This window comes from Hoplias malabaricus, chromosome 14 (genome assembly GCF_029633855.1).
Source record: "Hoplias malabaricus isolate fHopMal1 chromosome 14, fHopMal1.hap1, whole genome shotgun sequence".
NCBI lineage: Eukaryota > Metazoa > Chordata > Actinopteri > Characiformes > Erythrinidae > Hoplias > Hoplias malabaricus.
This window is the reverse complement of record NC_089813.1, coordinates 37,235,552-37,260,776: the sequence shown is the minus strand read 5'-3', so window position 1 is coordinate 37,260,776 and position 25,225 is coordinate 37,235,552. Positions and strand designations below refer to the sequence as shown.

Sequence of the window (25,225 nt, the reverse complement as noted above, 5' to 3'; positions counted from 1 at the left end):
ACACAGAACCACTGGGCACCAGTCCATCACAGAGCATCGCACACTCACCCACTCACTCACACCTGTGGATGATTTTGCACAGTGAATTCACCTATCGACATGTGCTTTTTCATAGAACCTGGAGGAAACCCATGCGGAGAACACCTCAAACTGGGTAGATTCAGGGGTGGCATCGGTCCATTCTGCTTTGTTGGTTCAGCTCTTGTTCTGTTTTATTTTTGCTTATTCATCACCCTTGGTGTCTTCAGGGATCCAGAAAAGAGAAGTAGCGGATTCACTCATTTCCAGTTTGATCGCCTCCACTGACCATAAAGATGCGCTGTGTAGATCTACAGTTACAGACTGTTAGTGCATGTGTTGCCCTGCATACACATTTAGCCCCCTTTACCCTACTCTTACACTGTCAGGACCCCCACAGGGCCACCACAGAGCAGGTGTGATACGAGTAGTGGATCATCCTCAGCGCTTTAGTAACACTGATGTGGTGGTATGGGTGGATCAGACACAGCAGTCCATCGGTGCCACTGCACTACTGAACCACCACCTGAATAACACTCATACAGGTCTATGTCCCTTCAATGTCATGCTCAAGCCAAAAGATGGTATCTACATTTCTGATAACGGAAAGCTTTCTGTTATGAGTTCTGGATACTTTACTGATTCTCATGTGGATTCAGAGCTCTATGACTTTACCACAGAATACTCAGGAAAGACGAGGCTGAAGAGAGGCCTTACTGCTGCTTTTGGAGGGTGTGTCTTTGTGGCAGGTCCTAAACTTCCCCTCCTCTTACTCCTGCCCCTGTCCACCACCCCCAACAAACACACACACACACACACACACACATCTGCCCTCAGTAACCTCAACCACCACACAACCCTTTCACTCCTTCGGCTCTCAACAGCAGCTTCAAATCTCACCTAAAAGCTCCAGGACTTCACCTTCACCTGATAAACACCAAGCGTTTCCAACCAGGTGAGCGCCACCACAGTCTCAGCACATCACACCCGGATCACAGGTACTTTTTAGTACATGCTGTTTCATTTTCTATTTCAGTAGTACATTCTCATGTAAAGTTCATCCATCATTTTGCAGCAGGACAAACGACCAATTCCACTAATTTAAAACCTTCCCATGATTGTTACAGACCTGACATTTTGTGGATTTTGTGGATGGAGGTGACGTTAGATCAGACTCGCTGGGCGTCCCAGCCTCTGATGCCTGCTGAGCTGGCGGTCAGTTACCCGCCGGACGCTGGATATATGTCTCACACCGAGGAGGACTCAGCCTTCAGCAGCGTGGAGTCTGAGTACAGCCTGCCCTCTCTCTTCTCTAACAGTGTCCATAGCCGCACCTCCACGGCCTACAGACACAGCCCCGGTGAGTAGTCCACGCACAGCAAGTGTTTTCACTTAGAAAATATAAATGAATTAAATCCTAAGTGTGTTCTCTTTCATGATGAATAGAAACTCAGCGATAATGAACTGAGCTCTGTAAAGCCTATGATAACAGACACTGCTGCTCTTCCTGTCGGTGCGGAATCTAGTCTTATTTACCCAGAGCTTTTAGATGCAATTATCATGGATAAAACTAAAAGCTTTTCAACCTGTTCCTAGATTTTGTTGCTGTTGCTTTAAGACTTATTTATTTATCTAGGAAACGTGCCTTTTTCTAATGGCAGATAATCTGCTGGTTATTAGAATAAGATAAGAGTGAGTCATGAGTAAATGAAATAAAGGGTAATATTTCCCTGGTTTGACTCATCGCTCATTAAACCTGTGTTTATCAGTCAGTGGTGTCTGACTGGAGAAGTTTTAGAGCTTTAGCTGTGATTTCAATGACATTCAACAGTGCAACAACAGCTTACACTTCATTTGAGATTTTGACATATATATGTGTGTTATTTGTTTACTAATATTCTCTCTATCTCTCAGTTCGGCAGGTGTACTCCTCTCCTTTTCTGAGTGGTCTGCCATGGCTGGAGAGTCCTGCCAGTCACTCTCTCTCTGCCCCGTACCCATCGCCCCCAGGGTCCTGGCACAGCAGTGCTTTCAGTAAGCCCCAGATACCCTCCCACAGTTCCGCCACCTCCCCTACGTTCACCCCGCCTCTCCCCCTGTCCTCCGTCAAAGCCCCTCGGCCCGAGCTGTTCTCATCGACTCCGGAGTGTAAGGAGAACCTGGCGGTGAAGGGCGAGAGGCTCAGCCCCGTGGGGGGCACTCTGGGGCTCGGGGGAGGTTACACTCTCAACCACAGCGCCACGGGGGTCTACGCACACACTCACACACCATCACAGTCACACACACACTCCCTGAGTCACTACAGTTCCTACGGAAACCCGGGTCAAGATTTCAGCAGCACCGCCTTCTACTCGCCCTCATCCTTCTCTCCTAAGAGCCGCAGCAAGATGAGGCTCTCTCCCTCAGGTACAGGGTTCAAAGGTTATATGCACGTCAAATACAGTTAAATAATCTCTACATAATAATGTTGTTTATTTATCTTTGCCTTGTTGGAAAGCTTGCACTGATACGTTAATTTGTTACATTAGATGGAGAGAAGGCACTGATGCGGGATGTTATTTTAATGACAGATGCACGGGAGTGTGTGAACTGCGGGGCCACTGCAACCCCTCTGTGGAGGAGAGATGGAACGGGCCATTACCTCTGCAATGCATGTGGACTGTACCACAAAATGAACGGACAGAACAGGCCCCTCATCCGGCCCAAGAAGAGACTGGTATGACTTTTCAGAACCACAGTCAGATTCACAATCAGAATGAGGTCCCAAATCAGAGTCAGGGTCACAATGTGTATAAATAATTTAATATCAAATCATAAACTCATACAATACCAATTGTATATATGTCCACACCTTATTGTTTATCTTCTCTCTCTCTCTGTAGGTGGTCAGTAAGCGGGCAGGTACACAGTGTGCTAACTGTCAGACCAGCACCACTACACTGTGGAGACGTAACACTAACGGAGAGCCAGTGTGTAATGCCTGCGGCCTCTACTTCAAACTGCACAATGTAAGAACTGCTCCATTTCACACATTTACAGAACCTTACAGAACTCCACAGACCATACAGCACCTTACAGCAAAAAAGAGCTTTACAGAACCTGAATGTGCTTAAGAGAATCTCAGAAACCTCATAGACACTTACAGAGCTTTAGGGAACAGGCCTGTGTTACAGCGTGCCCTCTGTCAGCATTCAGCTAATGCCCAAGTTTAAACGTCTTTGAGCCTTGAGGCTGATGTCTCCATCGCAGGTGCTTCTCAGTCACTGGTGATGTGTCAGCCATCTGAAACCTGGATGACACTCACTCCCTTCAGCTCAGTGGCACTGTGTGATTGGCCGAGCTCTAACCAACAGGTGGAACTGGCCAAAGAATAAAATTAGGGAGAAGTTGAAAGAGAAGATAAGTCTATAAAAGTAATTTACTTCTATGTATGCCACATCCATCACATCCTCGAACATCGTAACTGGTATCCAGAACCCAGGATAACAATGTGGCCTAGTCTGTTTCCACATGGCTAACACTCCTCTCTCTCCTCACCAGGTGAACAGACCTCTCACTATGAAGAAGGAAGGGATCCAGACGAGGAACCGTAAAGTGACCAGTAAGAGCAGGAAGGGCAGAAGAGGTGCTGGAATGGAGCTGGACCCCTTCTCTGAGTCCGCTAAAGTCCCTGGCTCTGAACAGCCCATGGACTCCTTTGCACTGGGGGCCGGGGGACTGGGTGCTTACAGCCACGTCACGCACCCCATAGGCGTCCATTCGCACAGTCCCCCACAGTCCATTCACACCCCCACACACCTGCCTTACCCCTACCACGCTGCAGCCACCATCCTCTCCAGCATGGGCTGAGGACGTATGGTGGAAAATGGACTCTTTAGCTACAAAACTGCAGTGAAACAACTGAGGACAGATCGTCGCTGCTGGATCAAATCCATGTATGTCTCTGAAAAGTTAAAGCACAGAAGGAGAAGATAAAATATTCTTAATTTAATACGTTTTAATGCATGACTGCATTCATTATCTCCTAGTAATTTTGTACCATAGCCATTGCTTTGCTCATGAAAATATTCAGTGTAAAGAGCTGCTGATAAACAACAAGCGACTACAGAAGCAGAGAAACAAGGTTTTGTTTGGAAAGCGAGAAAAATGTAATCGTACAACTGTGAATTCATTTTTTAATATCATTTTTTGTGTCAGTGTGGGTACATTTAAAGATTGTTAATGTGATTATGTATTTTTTCAGTCTTAGTAATGTTCACAGTTAATGTAAACACTTTTTTCCATGTTATTTCTTATTCATTACTTCAGTAAAGCAATAATGTGAATAGTGTATATATCTGCAGGGGTGTTTTATCTGAATTCCTCTCTCTGTCTCTCTCTGTATCTGCCGCAGAGATAAGGAGATACATTAGCATTCAAAACTGTTTAATTAAGCATGAATATTTGACACATGACAGACATTTTAATAAAGTGGCGTTTCTGAACTCTTTTTCAACGCTTTTTTGCCATTGTGGTTTAGTCCTCTGTGTGGCTCCATTGTAAGCACAAGGGCTCTAATTACTCAGACAGCAGATCAGCAGCAGTGTGTATGCAAATCCCTCACTTTCCATAGAGCGGAGGAGTGAGGCAGAGACCCGGCTTAGCGATATGCCTCACAGGATTCAAATCTGTGGCTTTATGGAAACAGTAAAATGCTCAAACAAACCCCTCCAGGGCTCAGCTCACACCAGACACTCAGGCCACACTCAGTCCACTGTGCAACACTAGAACAGTGTTATGTACTCAACAGGTAATTGGCGTTACAGCCAGTGACCAACTGTACCATTTACAGTGCTGTATTTTGGACATGATTATAAATAGTGGAAAACAGAAATGGAATATAATTTGTTGTGTGTGTTGAGAAAATATCCAGAACTATGTTTGGCAAAACTGTTGGAAATTAAGACGTAGTTCTACAGTAACCCCCCCGTTCACAGTAGTTTGGGCTGAAAGTCATTGAGAGTGGTCACAGTGGTTTGATGTGAAATTCTTGCCTGAAAACACCTCTAATCTCGAATAAATACGGGCTCTGAGAGCACAGCAACAGTAATGTATCAACTCCGACAGCTTTTTACAGCTTTGATGTCCACAACACAACCATGCACAATGTTTTTACCGTCCACAACTACGAGTAAACCTCCTAATGTCTTCCAAATCTTTTCACCCTGTTCATAAAAATCACTATTCTTTGCACCGACGTTTTTCCTAAAGCCCAAACATCTCAAAACTATCAAAAAAAATGTATCAGAATATTGACATAACTAGTTTATACCATCATTTTTTGAGGGATATAATACACTTTATAGGTGTTGGGTTCCTCTGGTAAGATCCTCCCAATTAACCACTTCATATCAAACCTAAATTTGTTTAGATCTAAATTATTTACATATTTTTTTTCTTCTGAAATGTTGCAGGATTAATTGTCCCTAATTGATTTTAAAGCATATTTATTTAGTTACTAATATGGAGGTATTTGGTAACTAAGAGTGATTTATTAAATTTTATAGGGTAAATGAGCAGAAAAGACTGGCCTGGTCTCTATCAGTTCAAGGACAAAACATGATGATGGAACCAGGTTCAATAAATAACAACGCAAAGTGCAGCAGGTAGAAATACCCTTAACAGCTGCTCTCAGAAACCTCTCAGGTGCTGAATGTGGTCCTGAAAAGGGCCCAAAACTAGAAAAGTTGGCCCAAAATTCCTGGAGCTCAACAATAGTTCAAGTGGAGTGCTTTAAAAGGGCAGAGGACTGGACAAATATTCCAGTTTGTTGAAGTATGTCCTTCACTTGGTCATCACTCTGTTGGATCCACAGGAAGGCCTCCTGACCGGCTCTGCCCAGGTCAGTCGTATATGATCCCTGTATCCACAGCCGTGCCGTGACCCGAGCAGCAAAGACAAAGGCCAAACATCCACAATCTAGCTTTATGCGACACCAGCCGCAACAGTTTTTCTTTCCTCATTTCTCCCTCCATCTGTTTCTCTCTCTCTCTCTCAGTGTTGACCACACTGCTCAGCTCCTTGAGCCTCTGCTGTTGGAACCCCATTGTGCAACGCAGGCAGCTTTTTGGTTTTCCGGAGTCTCTGAAAAAAACAAGCAGAAGGGAAGGAGAGATGCTTCAACGATGGCATGGGCCCCTAGCGGCTCATTTTTTTTAAGGTACCACGCGAGTCACATCTCTCTCTGGTTTCTGTTGCTGGCTTCCTCCACTCAGAGTGAACCGGGTTTATCTGGGCGGCCAAACGAGTGGGAAATGGGGCAGAATGACACATGGAGATTAGCAACCACAGGCCATGTCCAGCCGACACATGGGCACGACCGTTAGAGCTTCTCTCGTTCCGTCACCTACGCCTGTCATACACACCCACACACAAATATGCACACATTCACTGAGAGGATCTTACTTACATACAGCAAGCTCACTGAGGTCTATAATAAATATGTTCAGATATACACTGAAGAAGATTTAAATATGTAGATTATCAAAACACACTGATGGTCAAATGAGTCACCAGCAGTATCTCCAAAGATAACGTTTTTCATTAATTCGTTCATTGTCTGGAACCCTTTATCCAGTTCAGGGTCGCAGTGAGTCCGGAGCCTACCCGAAATCACTGGGCGCAAGGCAGGAATACACCCCATTGTGTGTTTCTGGACCATGGGAGGAAACCCACACAGACACAGAGAGAACACACCACGCTCCTCACAGACAGTCACCCGGAGGAAACCCATGCAGACACAGGGAGAACACACCACACTCCTCAAAGACAGTCACCCGGAGGAAACCCACGCAGACACAGGGAGAACACACCACACTCCTCAAAGACAGTCACCCGGAGGAAACCCACGCAGACACAGGGAGAACACACCACACTCCTCACAGACAGTCACCCGGAGGAAACCCACGCAGACACAGGGAGAACACACCACACTCCTCACAGACAGTCACCCGGAGGAAACCCACGCAGACACAGGGAGAACACACCACACTCCTCACAGACAGTCACCCGGAGGAAACCCATGCAGACACAGGGAGAACACACCTCCTACCTGCTGCACCACCGTGCCACACCAACATTTTTCAAGCTGTTCATAAAGTCTCTTTAGTCCAGATCAATTTGTATTGGACAATTCTGAGTTCCTCTGCTTTAAAAACACATCTAAACTCAAAAGGACTTGCTCCAATTCAGATTAGTGCCTTATGTAAGTCATGAATTTCTGGTGTCAACTTTGTAACATATAACGCTCCACTTCAACGCAGAAGCCAGTACTTTAGTTCACTGTGTAGGCAGTAGGGAACTTGTTCATGGCTTAGTCAAGTAACATAACAAATGTAGTTTTGGGTGTCTCGCCCAGGAAATCTTGTTGGAATAGTTGTGGGTGCGTTCTAAAAGAGAAACATTGCCAAAATCTCTGCTTGCTCAGTTTGTCTGACTGAAAAGGTCAAGAGGTCAAGAAGCAAAGAACAGTACCAAGCCATTTGAACAAGAACGCTTGGAGAAAAAGACTCATCTTCGAGTGTATATGACTGCATAAGCAATTATATACCCTTTTGTAATTACATTGCTATTGTCCACTCAGTGTGGGAAACGATGTCCAGTTGTATATAGACATTTTGCATAATTCCCACAGAAAAAACATGAAATTGGCCACTTTAGAGCAGCTGCACATGAATCTAATGTCAGCAAACTTGGCAACACCCCCTTTTCCAAGCAAGATATAAATCGCACACTGTTGTGGAGCAGTGGAACTGTGTTCTCTTATGTGATGGAGCACAATACTAAACCTCTGGGATGAGTTGAAGTGAACTCACATGAATTTCCCAGCATTTAAGCTGAAGCCTTCCTAGTAGCTATTGCTGCAGGAAATGTGTGGCAAATTACCTTTTAATATCACATCAGAAGAACTGCTGAATACAATTTTGTATCGTACCTTCCTACAGTGTACGAAATCTCCTAATAACGCATATGCATTATATTGTTGTATCATTTTTATTGGACGAACAGCGCCATCGCGTGATTTGGTCTGACCATTGCAAGCAGATGTCATCCGTTCGCGCCTCTAAAAGTGCGCCAGGGATGAGTAAGCTTCATGCTCCCTTCCTAGTGCACACTATAGATTTTGATTTAATGGTTTGTGTGTCGTAATGGTATATTATTTTTCTAATAGACTTTTAAACGCCATTTATATAAAGATACGGCGCTATATTGCTAATAAGTATTGCATTATATAGATTCAGGGGCCAGCAAGCGGAACTCACGAAATGCCCTATGTAGGGTGTAAGGAGTCGTTTGGAACACAGCCGCACTGTTACAGCGAGGTTAGCCTTGATGGGCGTTTTACAGAAATTGGGACCATTAGTGTGCATATTTTGACAAATATTGGACTCGGTTCCGCTTTGTAGTACATTTCTATGCACTTCACATCGATACACACTGACATTAGCTCTCAGTGTGCTTTAGTATTTTCAGAAAATGTCTGTAAAAACGTTGCTCGGTTAGCATTAGCCGTATCAACGGTCGCGTCACATTAGCGCCAAGCGAGTTTGAAAACAGCAGCTGATGAAGCGAAGAGACAACAAGGGATAAGAAGTGGGATTCTTTCAAACGAAAAACAGGTTTTAAAATTAGTAAGTGGTCTTAAGTCACGCTGATATCATCAGCATTGCGCTTACCTTTATTTAATCTTTCTTTCAAATTTGAGTTAGACTCTTAAGAAACCAGTCGTTTTTTTCATTCTGATCCTGAGGAATCTGTGGATCCCACTGACGTTGTGTAACTGAAGGAATGTACCCACATAATCCCGCATCTCTCTTTTAAAAAAAAAAAACCCTGTCAGTCATCAAGGCCACTTACTTAATCACAGACTTAGTTTTCCCCTGAAATGTCCTGCCATTCCTTTTGAATTTTCCTGTTTCTGCACTGATTGTTTATTTTATCACCTCCACTGACCATGTAGGAGCACATTGTAGTTCTACATTTGCACTCTGTAATCCATCTCCTGCTCTCCATATTTTGTTAGACCCCTTTCACTCTGTGAACCCAACAACACCTGTATCATTGGATCATTCTCTAATGTCTCATTGGATCTCCCTGTAGTGACACGGACGTGGTGGTCATGGGTTCTTGTGTGTGGCTGGTACCAGGGGATCAGACACAGCAGTGCTGCTGAAATTTTAAACATCTCTGTGTCACTGCTGAACTAAGGAATAGTCCAAATACACAAATATATAGCCAACAGAATCCGGTGACCACAGAAGCTGAATAATACAAACTGTGCAGCAAAGATAAACAAGGCTCTCTGACTTTACCAAGAAGGTAGGTGTATCTTATAGAGTGTCTGTGTCTGATCCACCATTCATTTGTACCAAAACAACATCAGTGTCACTGCAGTGTTGAGAACGATCCACCAGCCAAGTCACACTCTGGTGGAGATGTGAGGCTCCTGATCATTTTGAGAGGTATAGGCAATGTATGTGTTTTTATGGCATGTAGACGTGGGTGGTCTTCAACAGAAAGAGAAACCCCTAAAACTAACATGTCGTACCTTTTTCTCCTTGGAAATATATAATTTTGTTTGCTTATGTCAGATTATTCGTTCAATGTACTGGTTTGCAGATCTATATACTAACACATGCGCAAACATACATTCTGACACCTATCACCACTGTTTTTAATGAAGGATAAAGAATTAATAGCTCAAATATGTTTATTGTCTGTAAAGCCAAGTGTTACGTTTAGGGTTTAAGATTTGCCTTATTCTCTATAAAACAGGACATCTGAGGGGATTGAGGAATCATCATCATGGATTTATCAAATCCCACTCCACCAAAAGGGCCAAAATGCTCCAATCGTTCTCCAAAAAACCCCCAACAAATCCCTGCAAAAGTAAGAAATATTTATCTTGAAGAGCTTTAACACTGAAGCGCAGGCTGCGAACGTCTGTTCTGATGGTGTTGTGTTTGTCACCGGTCATTTCAGTAAAGGTGTCTTAATTTAGATATGGCTTAAGTTCAGTAAACCTCTTAGTGTTCTAGCTTTAATTACGGCAATGGACAATTTCAGGTTTGATTGTATTTATTTCATTTCTATTCACTCCAAAATGTTTTAAGTTATGCAGAATACCTTTCACTGCTTTACATGATTTATACAGAGGATTGTGCTGAAAACAGGACGTTGAATTCTGTTGCATTGGCTATTTTTTAATAGGAATTTAATTCTAAACTGAAACGACAACAGAGGTATGGCTAATGATCAACATAGACCATGCCCCCTTGGAGTTTGCCCACTTAGGGAGCTCAGCTTTTATAGTGGACATGAACATAAGTAACATAGTGCAGGAAATAATAATATTATGTGTTTAGAACAGCACAATTCAGCCTACAGACTCCATGTTAGACAATTACAGTGTAGGTAAAGTTTAGATTGGAGTTGCTGTGTTGGATTAATCTCTGTCTCTGTCCCAGAGAGAAAACAGCAAACCTAACCCTAAGCAGAGTCTCCAGGAGGCCAGGAGGAAGGGCAGAATGGACAGAGGCAAAGCAGAAGAGGAGATGATCAACAAGCTCAAAAACATGGTCAGTGGGTAATAGATTCTTAAATGTAGATCATATTTTTATATTGAATACTGTTTTGAAAGAGATTTCAGGTTAAATTCTTCTGAAGGATATACCTGTGTGTATTTTCCATTGAAGATAGTGTTTTGTTTTTTACATTATGAAAGATGTCATTTGTAATATCAAAGTTACTTGTATCTAATATAATTATGGAGAAATTATAAGTTATATTCAGCTTCTTCTGAGGAGATACAGGGGTTGGACAATGAAAGTGAAACACCTGGTTTTAGACCACAATAATTTATTAGTATGGTGTAGGGCCTCCGTTTGCGGCCGATACAGCGTCAATTCGTCTTGGGAATGACATACACAAGTCCTGCACAGTGGTCAGAGGGATTTGAAGCCATTCTTCTTGCAGGATAGTGGCCAGGTCTCTACGTGATGCTGGTGGAGGAAAACGTTTCCTGACTCGCTCCTCCAAAACACCCCAAAGTGGCTCAATAATATTTAGATCTGGTGACTGTGCAGGCCATGGGAGATGTTTAACTTCACTTTCATGTTCATCAAACCAATCTTTCACCAGTCTCGCTGTGTGTATTGGTGCATTGTCGTCCTGATACACTGCACCACCTTCAGGATACAGTGTTTGAACCATTGGATGCACATGGTCTTACTGGTGCAATGTGCAGTTAATGAAGATTGGCACCAGGCTGCTCCAATTTAGCCATGAAACCTCCCACACTACAATGACAGGTGTTTCCGTTTCATTGTCCAACCCCTGTACATACATTAAGTAATGCCTCTGAGATTCAAGGGACTCACATTTTAAAAGTATTTTTAAATATATGGACATATTCATATGTTTGTAGGATTTGCGAAACAGGTCCACGGCAAATGGAACAGGCCTAATTTACTCCGATGAATTTTCTCGCCATTTCTGCCTCTGGGATGTCAGGTGACTGCATTAATATTTCCAATATAACAAGAAATATAACAATATAACAAGAAAGTAATATATGTAATGGTAAATAAAGAAAACTACAGAGGACAAGGATGAATTGAATAGAATAAATGCTAGATTTTGGTGTGTAAATATATGCCTCTATTCTTAATGGTTCACTAGTCGGTCCTTAGAGAAGGTTATTCTGTAACAGTAAAAGTAGGTTAGACAATGTCTTTAAAATGTTTGTTAAAATATCTCTCACCAGCCACCCAGAGTGTCCAGAGAGAATGACCACTATAGTGGAACTGATGAAGAAGGAGGGGTTACTGTCTCGCTGTGTGCACGTTGAGGTAAGAAATCTGTTCTGTTTTTTAGAATGGAATGGAGTATGTTGTCTTTAGTGTTTGAAGTGTGAAGGAAACTACAATGTCAATTTTAGGTTTAATATTTATTCAGCCATTTACTCTGGTGTGTGTGTGTGTTTGTGTTTCAGACGAGAGCAGCATCAGAAGAGGAGCTTTCCCTGGTTCACACGTAAGATTTTTTTTTTAGGACTAAGAAGTGCGGAGTTATGGATTATTGAATAGTTTTGTTTAGCTCCTGATTTATATTTCTACAGGAAAGAGTACATTGATCAGATGAGGTCAACTCAGAAGATGACAGAACAGGAGTTAAAGTCTGTCTCTGATGGCTATGACTCTGTCTACCTCAACACTGTAAGAACATTTCACCTATATTTTTATTTTATTGTTTGCAATTTGCGGCACGGTGGCGCAGCAGGTAGTGTCGCAGTCACACAGCTCCAGGGGCCTGGAAGTTGTGTGTTCGATTCCCGCTCCGGGTGACTGTCTGTGAGGAGTGTGGTGTGTTCTCCCTGTGTCTGCGTGGGTTTCCTCCGGGTGACTGTCTGTGAGGAGTGTGGTGTGTTCTCTCTGTGTCTGCGTGGGTTTCCTCTGGGTGACTGTCTGTGAGGAGTGTGGTGTGTTCTCCCTGTGTCTGCGTGGGTTTCCTCCGGGTAACTGTCTGTGAGGAGTGTGGTGTGTTCTCTCTGTGTCTGCGTGGGTTTTCTCCCACAGTCCAAAAACACACGTTGGTAGGTGGATTGACGACTCAAAAAGTGTCCGTAGGTGTGAGTGAATGTGTGTGTCTGTGTTGCCCTGTGAAGGACTGGCGCCCACTCCAGGATGTATTCCTGCCTTGCGCCCAATGATTCCAGGTAGGCTCTGGACCCACCGTGACCCTGAATTGGATAAGGGTTACAGACAATGAATGAATGAATGAATGCTTGCAATTTGTCACTAAATTAGTGTCCTTTCCTTGCTTTAATGTTTGGGTTCAGTTTTTTGTGAGTGCTCTGCTGTTTTCTAAAGGTGTTTAACTGGAATGTTCATATTACACATGACTTGTTTGTAGGTGGTGCTAAAGTTTACTTAAGCTTATATAAATATGTTTGATGATGTTGGTGTTTGTTTGTGGGTTTAGGATACTTTCACCTGTGCCTCTCTAGCTGTTGGGTCTGTCCTACAACTGGTCGATAAGGTTATGACATCTGAGCTTCGAAATGGCTTCTCTGTGTCCAGGTGAGTATTCTTGATAGGGTTTGCTCTTGTATCTGTATCTTGTATTTGCTCTGGTTTATTGTGGGCATTTTCCTATTTGCAAATTACCCCCAGGCCCCCAGGACACCATGCCCACACCAACAAGATGAATGGATACTCTATGTTCAATAACCTCGCAGTGGCAGCTCGTTATGCTCAGACTAAACACTCTGTGCAGCGGTGAGTTCGCCTGCTCTTCTTTCCTTTTGTCTGTCATACGTTACAATACGTTACATATGTTTCAGGATGATTAAATAAGGTTGTAAGTAAATGCAGCATATACTCTGTTTTGCTTCAGGATTCTGATTGTGGATTGGGATGTTCATCATGGCCAAGGAATCCAGTACACCTTCCAGGAGGATCCCAGGTATGGAGTTACTTATTTGTTAACAAGATTGCTTTATATTCTAATGGTTTCAATTTCACATCCCCCAAACCCCAGTATAACCCAGGCCTCTATTTACCTTTGCAATAAATGCACTTATAGCTAGTGCTGCTATTATAGTGTTGAATTTGAAATGGTTCTTTACATGTGCCTTTTTTACTTTGTGACTTTGTGTCTCTTTTTGTAGTGTTCTGTATTTTTCTGTGCATCGTTATGAGGATGGTTCATTTTGGCCCCACTTACCGGAATCGGACAGCAATGCTGTGGGTTCTGGACCAGGAGAAGGTTACAATATCAATGTGCCGTGGAACAAGGTTTGCTTAGACAAAGATATAATAATCTTATACTGATCATAAGAAAAGTCACGTTTTAAGCATTGCTCAATGTGTGGCCAAACTTTAAAGGATCACTAGGTAAGATTTGGTATATATGGCCAGGGCTCTCCTAAAGTTGCAGTGGGTAATTCATTATTACAGCACTGTCCTGTATTCAAGGGGGAGGGGGGGTGGTTTCATGCCCTCCTCCAAAAATTACATAATACAGTTTTTACTGTGCAGAGCCAAGAGAAGCAACTACAAAGGCTCTATTGTTGCTATTACAGGTCAAAGTAACATCACAATTATTTTGAAGCTGTCATTTTTAGGTATAATTAATACCTAACGTGTGGGTTCGATTCCCGCTCTGTGAGGAGTTTGGTGTGTTCTCTCCGTGTCCGCGTGGGTTTCCTCCGGGTGCTTCGGTTTCCTCCCACAGTCCAAAAACACACGTTGGTAGGTGGATTGGCAACTCAAAAGTGTCCGTAGGTGTGAGTGAATGTGTGTGTGTGTGTTGCCCTGTGAAGGACTGGCGCCCCCTCCAGGGTGTATTACCACCTTGCGCCCAATGATTCCAGGTAGGCTCTGGACCCACCGCGACCCTGAACTAGATAAGCGCTTACAGATAATGAATGAATGAATGAATGAACGAATACCTAGCGTTCCTTTAAATTGCATAGCATGAATTTGAGTGTAATAATACCACAGTGATGCAATTGCTTGCTTATTAGTGTATTTGCTCTGTATTTGAATAGATTATGTTCTGATCTGTACTTTGTGATGATATTCAGACAGGAATGCAGGATGGAGACTATGTAGCTGCATTTCAGAGACTTCTCCTGCCCATAGCATATGAGGTAGTGACTGCACCCCTCACATTTGTATGGTGCTATCTGATTGCTGTACCATGATGAATAACTAGTTAACTTTACTGGATATTCATATGTGTTTGTATTTTTGTAATTTCAGTTTCAACCCCAGCTTGTGCTTGTTTCAGCAGGCTTTGATTCTTTGATTGGTGACCCCAAGGTGTGTAATATACAATAGTTATTAATTAAAAAATATATAGATATGACTTTATACAGTGTAGAGTGAATCAGATATGGAATTATGAGTTGTGTCCTTTTTTTAAGGGTGAAATGTCTGCAAGTCCCCAGTGTTTCTCTGTACTGACTCACATGCTGATGGGGCTGGCTCAGGGTAGAGTAGTGCTTGCACTGGAGGTAAGATGCTACAAACTGGTTTGAAACTTTCCCAGTTTTCATATGACAAGAGCTTCAACTTTTTAATATCTTACATGACTCAACATGTGCCTTTACATGACAATGAATGCAGAACTGAAACCCAATAAGTCAGAGGTTCATGAGATTGCAGTCTTGTAGTCTACATTTAAGCCACTAGACTGAAATGTCAGTGATGTGGTGATCTTAAAATGGAGGCTATTTCTGCAGCCTGCAAGCTTAGCTATTTTCTCCGCATTACTTGCATAGCTTTCTTCATACTCAGTCTTGTTTGTTCATTGACAGGGTGGATATAACCTGCAGGCCACAGCAGAAGGTGCCTGTGCTAGTTTGAGGTCACTCTTAGGTGACCCCTGCCCTCATCTGACCTCTCCAGGAGTCCCAAGTGAGAGGTGTGGCATCTTACAGTACATTGTGATACTATGTTTTTCTTTATCTTTAAGCTACAACACGATATTTTCACCAGTTTGTTTGATTTTTTGCTGTGTGTTTGGCTTTGTATTTTACAGTGCTCTGAAGTCCATCTCTAAGACCATCTCGTCTCTCTATTCATTTTGGAGCAGCCTGCAGATACTGGGTAAGAATCTCTGTTCCGAAGTGATCTCCTTTAACTCAGAAGCAGTGGCTGGATAGTGAGACTTTTGTATCTGTGATCTGCAGAGGGGGGCCCTCTCTCTGAGGCAGAGCCCCTGCCCTCAGCTATTTGTGTTGAGAGACAAGAGTCTTCCTCAAGCGGTACTGGTCTTGTGTATGATCAGCGCATGATGGAGCACTATAACATGTGGAACAGGTGAGAATACACACAAATGCATATTCAGGTTTGAATTACATGTTTTAACTTTTCTTAAAAATTAGACATTTAGTTGAGCAGGGGTGACATTTCCTTGCTACTGTAAATGTTTTCTGTCACTTTTGTTTGATGCTTATATCAACCCCTCAGCCATCATCCAGAGCTCCCTCAGAGAATCTCTCGGATCTTTTCTCGTCATGAAGAGTTAGGGTTTGTCAAGCGCTGCCAACAGATACCGGCTCGTTTGGCCACAGAGGAGGAACTTGCGCTCTGTCATGGGTATGTGCAGATTTTACACGTGAAGAAGGATCTACAATGCACTGACTTCTTAAACCATTCTGCTTAGATGCAGTTCTCTAACTTTTTTTTTTCTCCCTTCCAACTTTCTGTCATTCTCCAGCTTGGCACATATAGCCACTATAAAGAGCACAGAGCAGATGAAGACCAGAGACCTGCACAAGCTCTCAGATGAATATAATTCCATCTACATTTGTACTGAGAGCTACAAGAGTGCGTTGCTGGCAGCCGGTGCCTGCTTCAACTCAGCCCAGGCGATTCTCACAGGCCAGGTCAGCCTTTGGCTTAATTCATGTTCTTACCATGGACATTTCTGCTCTTCTACATTTAGTATATTACCATTGAAATATTTAATTTTAGTCTTTATTATAAAACCAATTGTGCAGAATAAAGTTATATTTTATGAAAATGTGTTTTAAAAATTGTGCAGGTGAGGAATGGTGTAGCTATTGTGCGTCCCCCTGGACATCATGCCGAGAAAGACACAGCATGTGGTTTCTGCTTCTTCAATAATGCTGCTCTGACTGCCCGTTATGCCCAGAGCATTACCCACAATGCCCTGCGTATACTCATACTTGACTGGGATGTGCACCATGGCAATGGCACCCAGCATATCTTTGAGGAGGATGACAGGTGTGCCATGTTATTTGAAGCATTTGTCATTTTATTGAACAAGTGACAAGCAATTTTGGTATCATGTACAGTTTAATTTAAATCTATTTGGCTCTTATGCAGGGGTTTCCACCTCAGGAGTAATCTCGGTTTGACAGCAAAGGCTATGGTTGTAGATTAGTGTTTGGTAATTTAGAGTTTTACAGATTTAGTTCTTGTGTTTTTCTGTTTTTATTGTAACTTGATTCATAACTCAGTCAGTTTGATTATTAGAAACCTTCCTGAAGCAGCCTGGTAATTAACTGACAAGGAAGTTCAGGGATATTAGATCAATATTAACAAAGTACTGAAGTGGGCTGGCATTTGAAGAAACCCATTCTTGATTTTCTGCCTCCTGCAGCGTCTTGTACATCTCTCTTCATCGCTATGAAGATGGAACGTTCTTCCCTTTTTCAGAGGATGGTAATTTTGATAAGGTGGGAATAGGGAGGGGAGCAGGATATAATGTCAACATCCCCTGGAATGGAGCAAAGATGGGGGACCCAGAATACCTTGCAGCTTTCCACAACATTGTGATGCCTATAGCGCGTGAGGTAAACTTGCACATGCTCAGTCATTCACACTTATTTGTCCTAAACTATATAAGACAAAATTATAAGCTCTAATTGGGATCTCTTTTTTCTTTTTTCTACACCCCCGTGTGTAGTTTGCCCCAGAGCTGGTGTTGGTGTCAGCTGGGTTTGACGCAGCACGGGGTGATCCTTTGGGTGGGTTCCAGGTGACCCCAGAGGGTTATGCCCATTTAACCCACCAGCTGATGAGTCTTGCTGCAGGACAAGTGTTGATCATCCTGGAGGTTTGTGCCATTGTGCTGCTTACTATTTTTATGCATTCTTATTTGTTGAGCAATTATCAGAATCATTAAGCTCCATTCCTGGTTCTGCGTTTATCTCATTCCTTGTCGTTAACTGAACAGTTTGCAGTAGATTGATTAGCTACTTTTGCTAGAATTAAAGAGATTTAAAAGCTGAGCAGCAAGAGTTAATTTGCTCAAAATAAACCCCAAAATTAGAATATAGACATCACATTATTACAGTAAATAGTTATAATCTGTATGTGGATGTTTTATTGAAATTATATATAATTATTTATAGAAGCACCACACTTATTGAGAACATAAATGACATTAAACAGTTGTAAAAACCGTAGGTGTCTAAGACTTTTACACAGGAATTTGTATCATTAAAAAATTCTGGAATATGTAAGAAGTAATTTCAGAAGTAACTTTTGCATACTCTTTCTGTCCTACATAGGGTGGCTACAACCTCAACTCCATCTCTGAGTCCATGGCCATGTGCACTAGTATGCTCCTTGGAGATTTGCCCCCAATGCTGCCCCCTATGCCCCCTCCTCACTCAAGTGCTGCAATTACCATCAACAACGTCCTGCGGACTCACGCTCCTTACTGGCGATCACTCAGAATACAGAGTACGTCAGTGTCCAGCTTATCTCACACACAAAATGTTTTTGCAACTATAGATTTTTACGTTTCTAGTTTTTGGTGGCGATTCCACAGCGTAGAAGATTGTTTTATTGTTTTTAGCACATTTTTACTTGAATGATGGAAATGATGATAGACTCTTTTCAACTTTGTTCCTGTTCTTTGTTTCTATTTCATTATCAGTCCCAGAGTCTCTGCGGTTGTCCTTGCCGTCCCCTCAACCCAAGAACAAACGAACCTCAGCAGGGAAAAGCAAAAAGTCTCCACGTCAGGTCACTCCTAAACCAAGTCCCAGTCAGCAGCAGCAGGAACGATCCCCATTAATGACTTCACCAGCATCGCCTCCTTCAGCCCAGGAGGACTCAGGCTTGGACGAGCTCACTCAGGGCCTGCACTCGCTGGACCTCAGCTCATCTGCCTCTGACAACTCCAGCCCAACATCTTTAGCTGTCGGAGGAGCACGACCCAAAGTAAAGACCAGTTCGCAGAGGGACGTCATTTTGACAGAGGAAGTGTCACCTGTTAAAGAGTTGGAGAGAAACAGAGAAGAACCCAGTGTGAAGGAGTCCACACCCATCAAAGAGGAGAAACGGGTAAACGGAGATTCTGTAAAGATGGAACCGAAACATATTCATCTTGTCTTATTATCAAGTCTTCAATTGACATTGCTTTGAGTTAAAAATACAGGAATATATATATATAAACATGCAGGAGAATGTTTTAGCTTTATTAGCATTTCTTAAGCATAGCAATTAGCATTTCTTAATTTTCCACATGTATGTTGACACAGAAAGGTGATGTGCTTCTGTACTCTCTTGATGAAAATGTGTTTTATTTTTATTTCCTTCAGTCAGTCCCAGAGGTAGCAGAAGATGCTGTTTCCATGGGTGACCAGGAGGCGAGTGGCATGCTGGAGGGAGCCTGTGGCTATACGAAGAAATCTGTCTTTGAGCTTGTGTGTGGTGCTGTGGATATGGGCGGGGTAAAGTCTCAATTTTAACATATCCACCTACCTCATGTCTCATTCACATGTAAGAATATAACACCCAACAGCGACACTGATATTCACTCTGGGGAGCCGTCTGGTTTCATCCAGACTCTATTTGTCGGAAGTCTTTTCCACATGGCCTTCTTTTCTTTGTTTAGCACTGCTGCACTCTCTCTGCCACTGCCACTCCAGCCTTCAGGGGTCTGAGTCTTTGAGCATGTGTGCAGCACATAAGGGCAAGGTGCTTTAATAGACAGGCACTTGGACGTTTATTTCGGTCCAAGGGAAATGATCGGATGAGTTGTTACAGTCCTGTTGCCTGCATAGAAAAGGAATCTTTTTAGTTATTTCATTAGGATATTTAAATTTACTGTAAAGAATATTTGAAAAATATAACAACTGTTTTAAGACAGATCACCTTCTACAGCTTTAAGAAAAAGGTTAATGAGAAAATGTGTTGGTTGCTTCAGCTGAGTGAGTTTTAGTGGTGTGCTGGCTATTTTTAGCAAAGCTGTAAGCTTAAAGGCTAAGCACCAGCTATATGAAAGTGTCAAACAAATAAATACAGTGGAATTTGAGTTCCTTACTTGTGTTAATTGATAGTCAGACCCCCCCCCCCCAAACGGTGTTGGGAAACTCTAATAGGCGTCTTGCCTGTGACGTAGATGGTGGACAACAACTCTAGAGGTTGCACTTAATTTAATTCAAAATGACGAAAAGGTGTGTTGTTTTTGGCTGCAATCAGTCAATGTACAGTGGGACATCTGTGAACAAATGGCCCAAAGATCCCAAAATATCCAGAAAATGGACTAAATTTGTCAACTTTAAACTTTGGGCACTTTGGAAAGGACCATCCGCTCACTCCGTTATCTGTAGCTCATTTCACTGGCGCTTTTCCAACAATATGGGCATGTAAGGACACCAACGAAAGGTGTTCAAGAGCCTCTGTAACATGGAGGTAAACAGGGTAAGGACACTCACTTCGCCTGTTTTAGTTGGTGTTAGTTAACGTTAGCTTGACTCGCTAAACTCGGTGGCTCAGATTATACTCGGCTACGTAGCTGCATTACGGAGGTTTATAGTGTCGGATGAATTCGAGTTCGACTTCGATCACATTTACAAGAATAACGGTACCTCTACATTTGAGTTTAGCTTATTGCTAGGCTATTGTCATGAATAATGTTGGTTATTTAGCTAGATACTGTCATAACAGTCAGTCATAACGGTGTTTTACCGAGGCGTTGTTCAACTGTTGTCCACCAGTGACGTCACGGTCGCATTCGAGAATTTCCGTAGCGAGCTCGGGTTTTTCCGTCAATTTAATAAAATTGTCAGTTTTAAAGCAAATTAAGCCGCTATTTTCATTTTAATTCATACTTATATCTGTCAGTAACTACAATAATGTCAAATATTCATGGAGGTCCATCAAGTGGTGCTTAGCCTTTAAGACAGGCAGAAAAGAGATATTATCATTACTCTTATTATCATTATAGTAAAGTACTTTCAAATGGTGTGTGAGGGAGGACATAACTGCAATGTCTTATTTAACAAAGCTTTTGCACGACAGGAATATTTACACACACCTCTCTGAATATGACTAAAGGAATAGGAGGCAACTCTGGGGGAAATAAGAGCATCTCAATAAACAACCAGTGTCCTGCTGACTGTGCGTCCTGGGTGAATGGCCAAACTCAAAAACAATTGTTAGTGTGTGCAGCTGGGGGGGAGTTTTTTTTCCCCGCACTCTTTCCATATATTTTGAGCTACAAAGGCCAGAACAATTGTTGAGGGACATGGGGGTTTCTTTTTCTTTTTTTTTTTTCTTTTTTTTTAAAACTCGGCTATATGTTGCATTACAACGTCATTTGTCAGGAGACTTGTTCAAGGGTTCTGTTCATACGTAAATGAGGTTTGCTCGCTGCTGACTTTCTGCTGACACGAGGAACGCATGCTCCCTAAAGTCCACATTTGCTCCAGAAAGACTTTGGAAATGCTTATATATGGATGAGGATATCTCACAGTTAGCAGAGGTGTACAGCTAAAAGGTTTAATGAGCATTCTGAAGAATCAGGATGGATGTAAGTTTATTATTTCATCACAGACTTCTTTTTTCGCCTGAAATGTCCTGTCATTAAACAGACCAGAGACGAGGATTTTTAAATTCTAATTGTTGCTAAATCAGGAATGATTGTTAATATCTAAGTATATTTAGTATTGTTAGATGCATCCATGCTTATTCAGAGTAGAATTTGATTGCTAATTTTCTAATGTAATGTATGACACATTTTTAACAAAGACAAATCTGAACAGAAGGATGTTTAACACTTAATAACACAGTAATTGGACGCTTTAAAGACTTAAAAGTGCAAAATACCCTGCATTCATGTGACCTTGAGTTACAGTTAATGAGTTTGTATATTTATCACCAGCCAGAAAGACTTCTTTTGGTTTCATTTTCTTTTTTTTGAATAATAATTATATTAATAATACGTGTTAGTTAATACAGTACACACAGACTCTGCCATTGGACGAGAACTACAAAAACAAATTAATTGTAAAAGACAATATTCAACATGTAATGATTTGCATGGTTTGTTTTTCAGTTTTTCTCTTAAAAGACAGAAAATGAAATTCCCCAATTTTATTGTCATAAGAGATGTACAATAAGAGATAAAGCCTTTAAAATTGGCCAGAGTTGCATGCCTGCTGTCCTCACCATTGTGTGTTTCCTTTCTAGGACACTATGTATGTGGTAGACCCACTGGCATGGTGCCCGCACCTGGAATCAGTGCGGTCTCTGCCAGCAGGGGGCATTGACGTGTTTCGGCCGTGTGAGGAGTGTGGGGCTGACTCAGAGAACTGGATCTGTCTCATCTGCTACAAGGTACACACCACTGTGCATTTTGTAAAAAAAAATCAGTTCCTACTGCTTGAAGAACTCCAGCTTTTATTTAGATCTGTTTTAATGTGTACTGGCATGGATGTGCTGAAATTCTTTTGTCCTACCCCTAAGCAGTGCAGAGATTCAACATGTCAGTGTCTGTTTCATCTGGTGTGTATGCAGGTGTTGTGTGGTCGTTTCGTAAATGAGCACATGGTGACCCATGGCCAGGTGTCCGGTCACCCTCTAGTTCTCAGCTTCGCTGACCTGTCTGTGTGGTGCTACCCATGTGAATCCTACGTCCACAACAAGGTGGGTGCAGCTGCAGGACACAAAATGTAAAAGAATCTTAACTCTTCTAAGCTTCCTAAAAGCTATTAGGCTTTATTTTATATTGATTTCATGTTTTGTTTATATTTTTAGATTTAGTTTTTCTAACAGAGTTTCTAAATACTACATAAAGAAACTTATACTAAGAAATAAAGGAAATATTCAATATTTTTTGGGACAAATACACTTTCTGTAATTTGTGTTTTCTTCAGTAGTTTTTATATCACTGGCTCTTAATAAAAGTAATTAGAATAGTTTTAAACTTATACAGGAGTTAAACACTTATAAGTGCTGTTGTCTCACCTTTAAAACAGTCAGCTTTTTTCTTTTGTGTGTGTGTGTGTGTGTTTACATAGGTGCTGTATGAAGCTAAGAATGCTGCTCATCTCGCCAAGTTTGGGGAGGAAATTCCCCCCATCAACTAAAACCAGCAGAAAATACAGGAAGAGATTAAGATAATGATGTGTGTGTGTGTGTGTTGTGTGTCTCTGAATGCATATATGTGCATTATCGCATGTGAGGAAGTGACAAGTGGCATATGACGCAGAACCATGTGAACGTGTGTGAGAAACGGTTTTCACACTTGTCTTCCTTTCCAAACCGTCATAAGCATCTTCCTATCAGCAGGGAGCTACACTCACTCTCACCATTAGCTTCACCCTGCGTACGTGTGTGAGATCACACCTGACTCATGCACTGCTTAATAATATTTAATAATTAATCTTTGCCAAAACTGGAAATTTGCCAAATATTCCACAGATACGTTCCATGTTAACCTTCTGAAAATGTAGTATTATTTATTCCAAACAAACTGCACAAATGTTTCTAATCTTTGTAATGCCAATTAAAATGGGCAAGTTGCATGGTGCTAAAAACAAACACCAGCCAAACATTTAAGGATTCCCAGTGCATGCAGTTTTTCACATATCATATGTGCTGTACATCGCTGTTTAAAAATAAAGTTCTATATTAGGGGAGGGTGATGTATTCAAACTGTAATATCATTTTTAAAGACATAATAACAAATGCCACATTTGTTTAGTTTTGATGGGTGAGAACATACAGGAAAACGAGCAGTGTCACGTTTAACACATTAAAAACCACAAACTCCTCCATACACCGCACTGCAGTAAATCCAGTTACACAGGACCAATAATGTTCTTTATTTAATAATGACATTTGATTTCTTCATCATAAATCATGCAATTGCTCTTCATTAAGTACTGACCATTTCCAGATTTCTTTCAAAATCATAGACTGTAAGACAAAATATAATGGTTATACCTCTCCTCCTGTCGTATCACATTGCCCACCTCTGATTCATTCACAATTCATTCACCATATAGGATAAGAAATGTTTAATACTGACCACAAACCTGTCCAAGTCACAGGCAATAATCAGTGCAATATTTCCTTAAACATACAGTAGTCGTGATGGTTTCATTTTGTGGATTTCTCTGTTCTCTTAATCGTCTACGTATCATGCTTTAGTTCCTCTATGAACAGTCACTGTGGTTGTGCTATGGGCTGTACTTTTGAAGCAAGACAGCAGCAAAAAAAAATTATTGTAACTTATGATTTTTGTAAACGTTAGTAATAAATAAAAACTTTTAAATATGAAGACATTTTTCTCCTTTTTTTATGTGTGAAAATTTTGATTTCTGATCTGAGCCGGATTTATGTTTTCACGATAAAGAGTAATAAACGTAATTAAGTTATTGTGAGTAAATGTTGTGTGGCAGTTCAAATTTATCAGGTCACCGGTGCTTGCTTTATAAGCTGTTTCTGGATATACCATGTCAGGATTGTATTTTGTAGCAGGTAGCTGTCGCAGTCACACAGCTCCAGAGGTTGTGGGTTCGATTTCCACTCCGGGTGACTGTCTGTGAGGTGTGTGGTGTGTTCTCTCTGTGTCTGCGTGGGTTTCCTCCGGGTGACTGTCTGTGAGGAGTGTGGTGTGTTCTCTCTGTGTCCGCGTGGGTTTCCTCCGGGTGACTGTCTGTGAGGAGTGTGGTGTGTTCTCTCTGTGTCTGCGTGGGTTTCCTCCGGGTGACTGTCTGTGAGGAGTGCGGTGTGTTCTCCCTGTGTCTGCGTGGGTTTCCTCCGGGTGACTGTCTGTGAGGAGTGTAGTGTGTTCTCCCTGTGTCTGCGTGGGTTTCCTCCGGGTGACTGTCTGTGAGGAGTGTGGTGTGTTCTCCCTGTGTCTGCGTGGGTTTCCTCCGGGTGACTGTCTGTGAGGAGTGTGGTGTGTTCTCCCTGTGTCTGCGTGGGTTTCCTCCGGGTGCTCCGGTTTCCTCTCAAAGTCCAAAAACACGTTGGTAGGTGGATTAGCTACTCAAAATTGTCCGTAGGTGTGAGTGTGAGTGAATATGTGTGTGTCTGTGTTGCCTTGTGAAGTACTGGCGCCCCCTCCAGGGTGTATTCCCGCCTTGCGCCCAATGATTCCAGGTAGGCTCTGGACCCACCGCGACCCTGAACTGGATAAGTGCTTACAGATAATGAATGAATGAATGCGTTCCATTTGCACAAAAAAATGTGGAACTGGGACGGTTTGATCCCCAAAGCCAGTAGGTCATGACTGAAGTTTGAGCAAGGCACCTAACCCCCAACTGCTCCCCGGGCGCCTTGGCTAGGGCTGCCCACCGCTCTGGGCATATGTGTGCTTACTGCCCCTTAGTGTCCACAGGTAAGTGTGTGTGTGTGAAAATGTGTTTCACTGCACGGATTCGGTG

The 25,225-nt window shown here is 42.2% G+C and overlaps 2 protein-coding genes across 5 annotated transcripts; both read left to right on the top strand.

The window, feature by feature from the left end:
* The first annotated feature begins 863 nt into the window (after positions 1-863).
* On the top strand, positions 864-4,223 carry gata1b (GATA binding protein 1b). 4 transcript variants are annotated; one of them, XM_066643704.1, is made up of 6 exons: positions 864-973; positions 1,146-1,378; positions 1,933-2,424; positions 2,589-2,734; positions 2,901-3,026; positions 3,559-4,223. In XM_066643704.1, exons 2-6 carry the CDS (start codon positions 1,171-1,173, stop codon positions 3,865-3,867), a joined length of 1,281 nt encoding a protein of 426 aa, XP_066499801.1. In that variant the 5' UTR covers positions 864-973; positions 1,146-1,170; the 3' UTR covers positions 3,868-4,223. The 4 variants fall into 4 exon arrangements, with proteins under 4 accessions (XP_066499801.1, XP_066499800.1, XP_066499803.1 ...); XM_066643703.1 differs by having other exon boundaries at positions 2,547-2,734; XM_066643706.1 differs by having other exon boundaries at positions 871-1,016.
* A 4,156-nt stretch (positions 4,224-8,379) lies between these two features.
* Positions 8,380-24,077, top strand: hdac6 (histone deacetylase 6). Its single transcript, XM_066643702.1, has 28 exons — positions 8,380-8,687; positions 9,832-9,945; positions 10,524-10,634; positions 11,483-11,568; positions 11,822-11,906; positions 12,050-12,090; positions 12,176-12,272; positions 13,039-13,136; positions 13,230-13,334; positions 13,453-13,521; positions 13,727-13,853; positions 14,645-14,710; positions 14,823-14,882; positions 14,987-15,076; positions 15,380-15,486; positions 15,604-15,671; positions 15,755-15,884; positions 16,035-16,163; positions 16,285-16,453; positions 16,612-16,814; positions 17,194-17,386; positions 17,500-17,649; positions 18,107-18,281; positions 18,478-18,887; positions 19,145-19,276; positions 22,020-22,166; positions 22,347-22,475; positions 22,850-24,077. The coding sequence occupies exons 2-28, from the start codon at positions 9,862-9,864 to the stop codon at positions 22,916-22,918; spliced, it is 3,330 nt and encodes a 1,109-aa protein (XP_066499799.1). The 5' UTR covers positions 8,380-8,687; positions 9,832-9,861; the 3' UTR covers positions 22,919-24,077.
* Positions 24,078-25,225: the final 1,148 nt, after the last annotated feature.

Coding starts and splice junctions, on each gene's coding strand:
- gata1b (XM_066643703.1), top strand. CDS start 1,171: ATGGAGGTGACGTTAGATCAGACTCGCTGGGCGTCCCAGCCTCTGATG. Junction 1,379..1,932: donor GGCCTACAGACACAGCCCCG/GTGAGTAGTCCA, acceptor TCTATCTCTCAG/TTCGGCAGGTGTACTCCTCT. Junction 2,425..2,546: donor GATGAGGCTCTCTCCCTCAG/GTACAGGGTTCA, acceptor TTGTTACATTAG/ATGGAGAGAAGGCACTGATG.
- hdac6 (XM_066643702.1), top strand. CDS start 9,862: ATGGATTTATCAAATCCCACTCCACCAAAAGGGCCAAAATGCTCCAAT. Junction 11,907..12,049: donor CTCGCTGTGTGCACGTTGAG/GTAAGAAATCTG, acceptor TTTGTGTTTCAG/ACGAGAGCAGCATCAGAAGA. Junction 13,137..13,229: donor AATGGCTTCTCTGTGTCCAG/GTGAGTATTCTT, acceptor AATTACCCCCAG/GCCCCCAGGACACCATGCCC.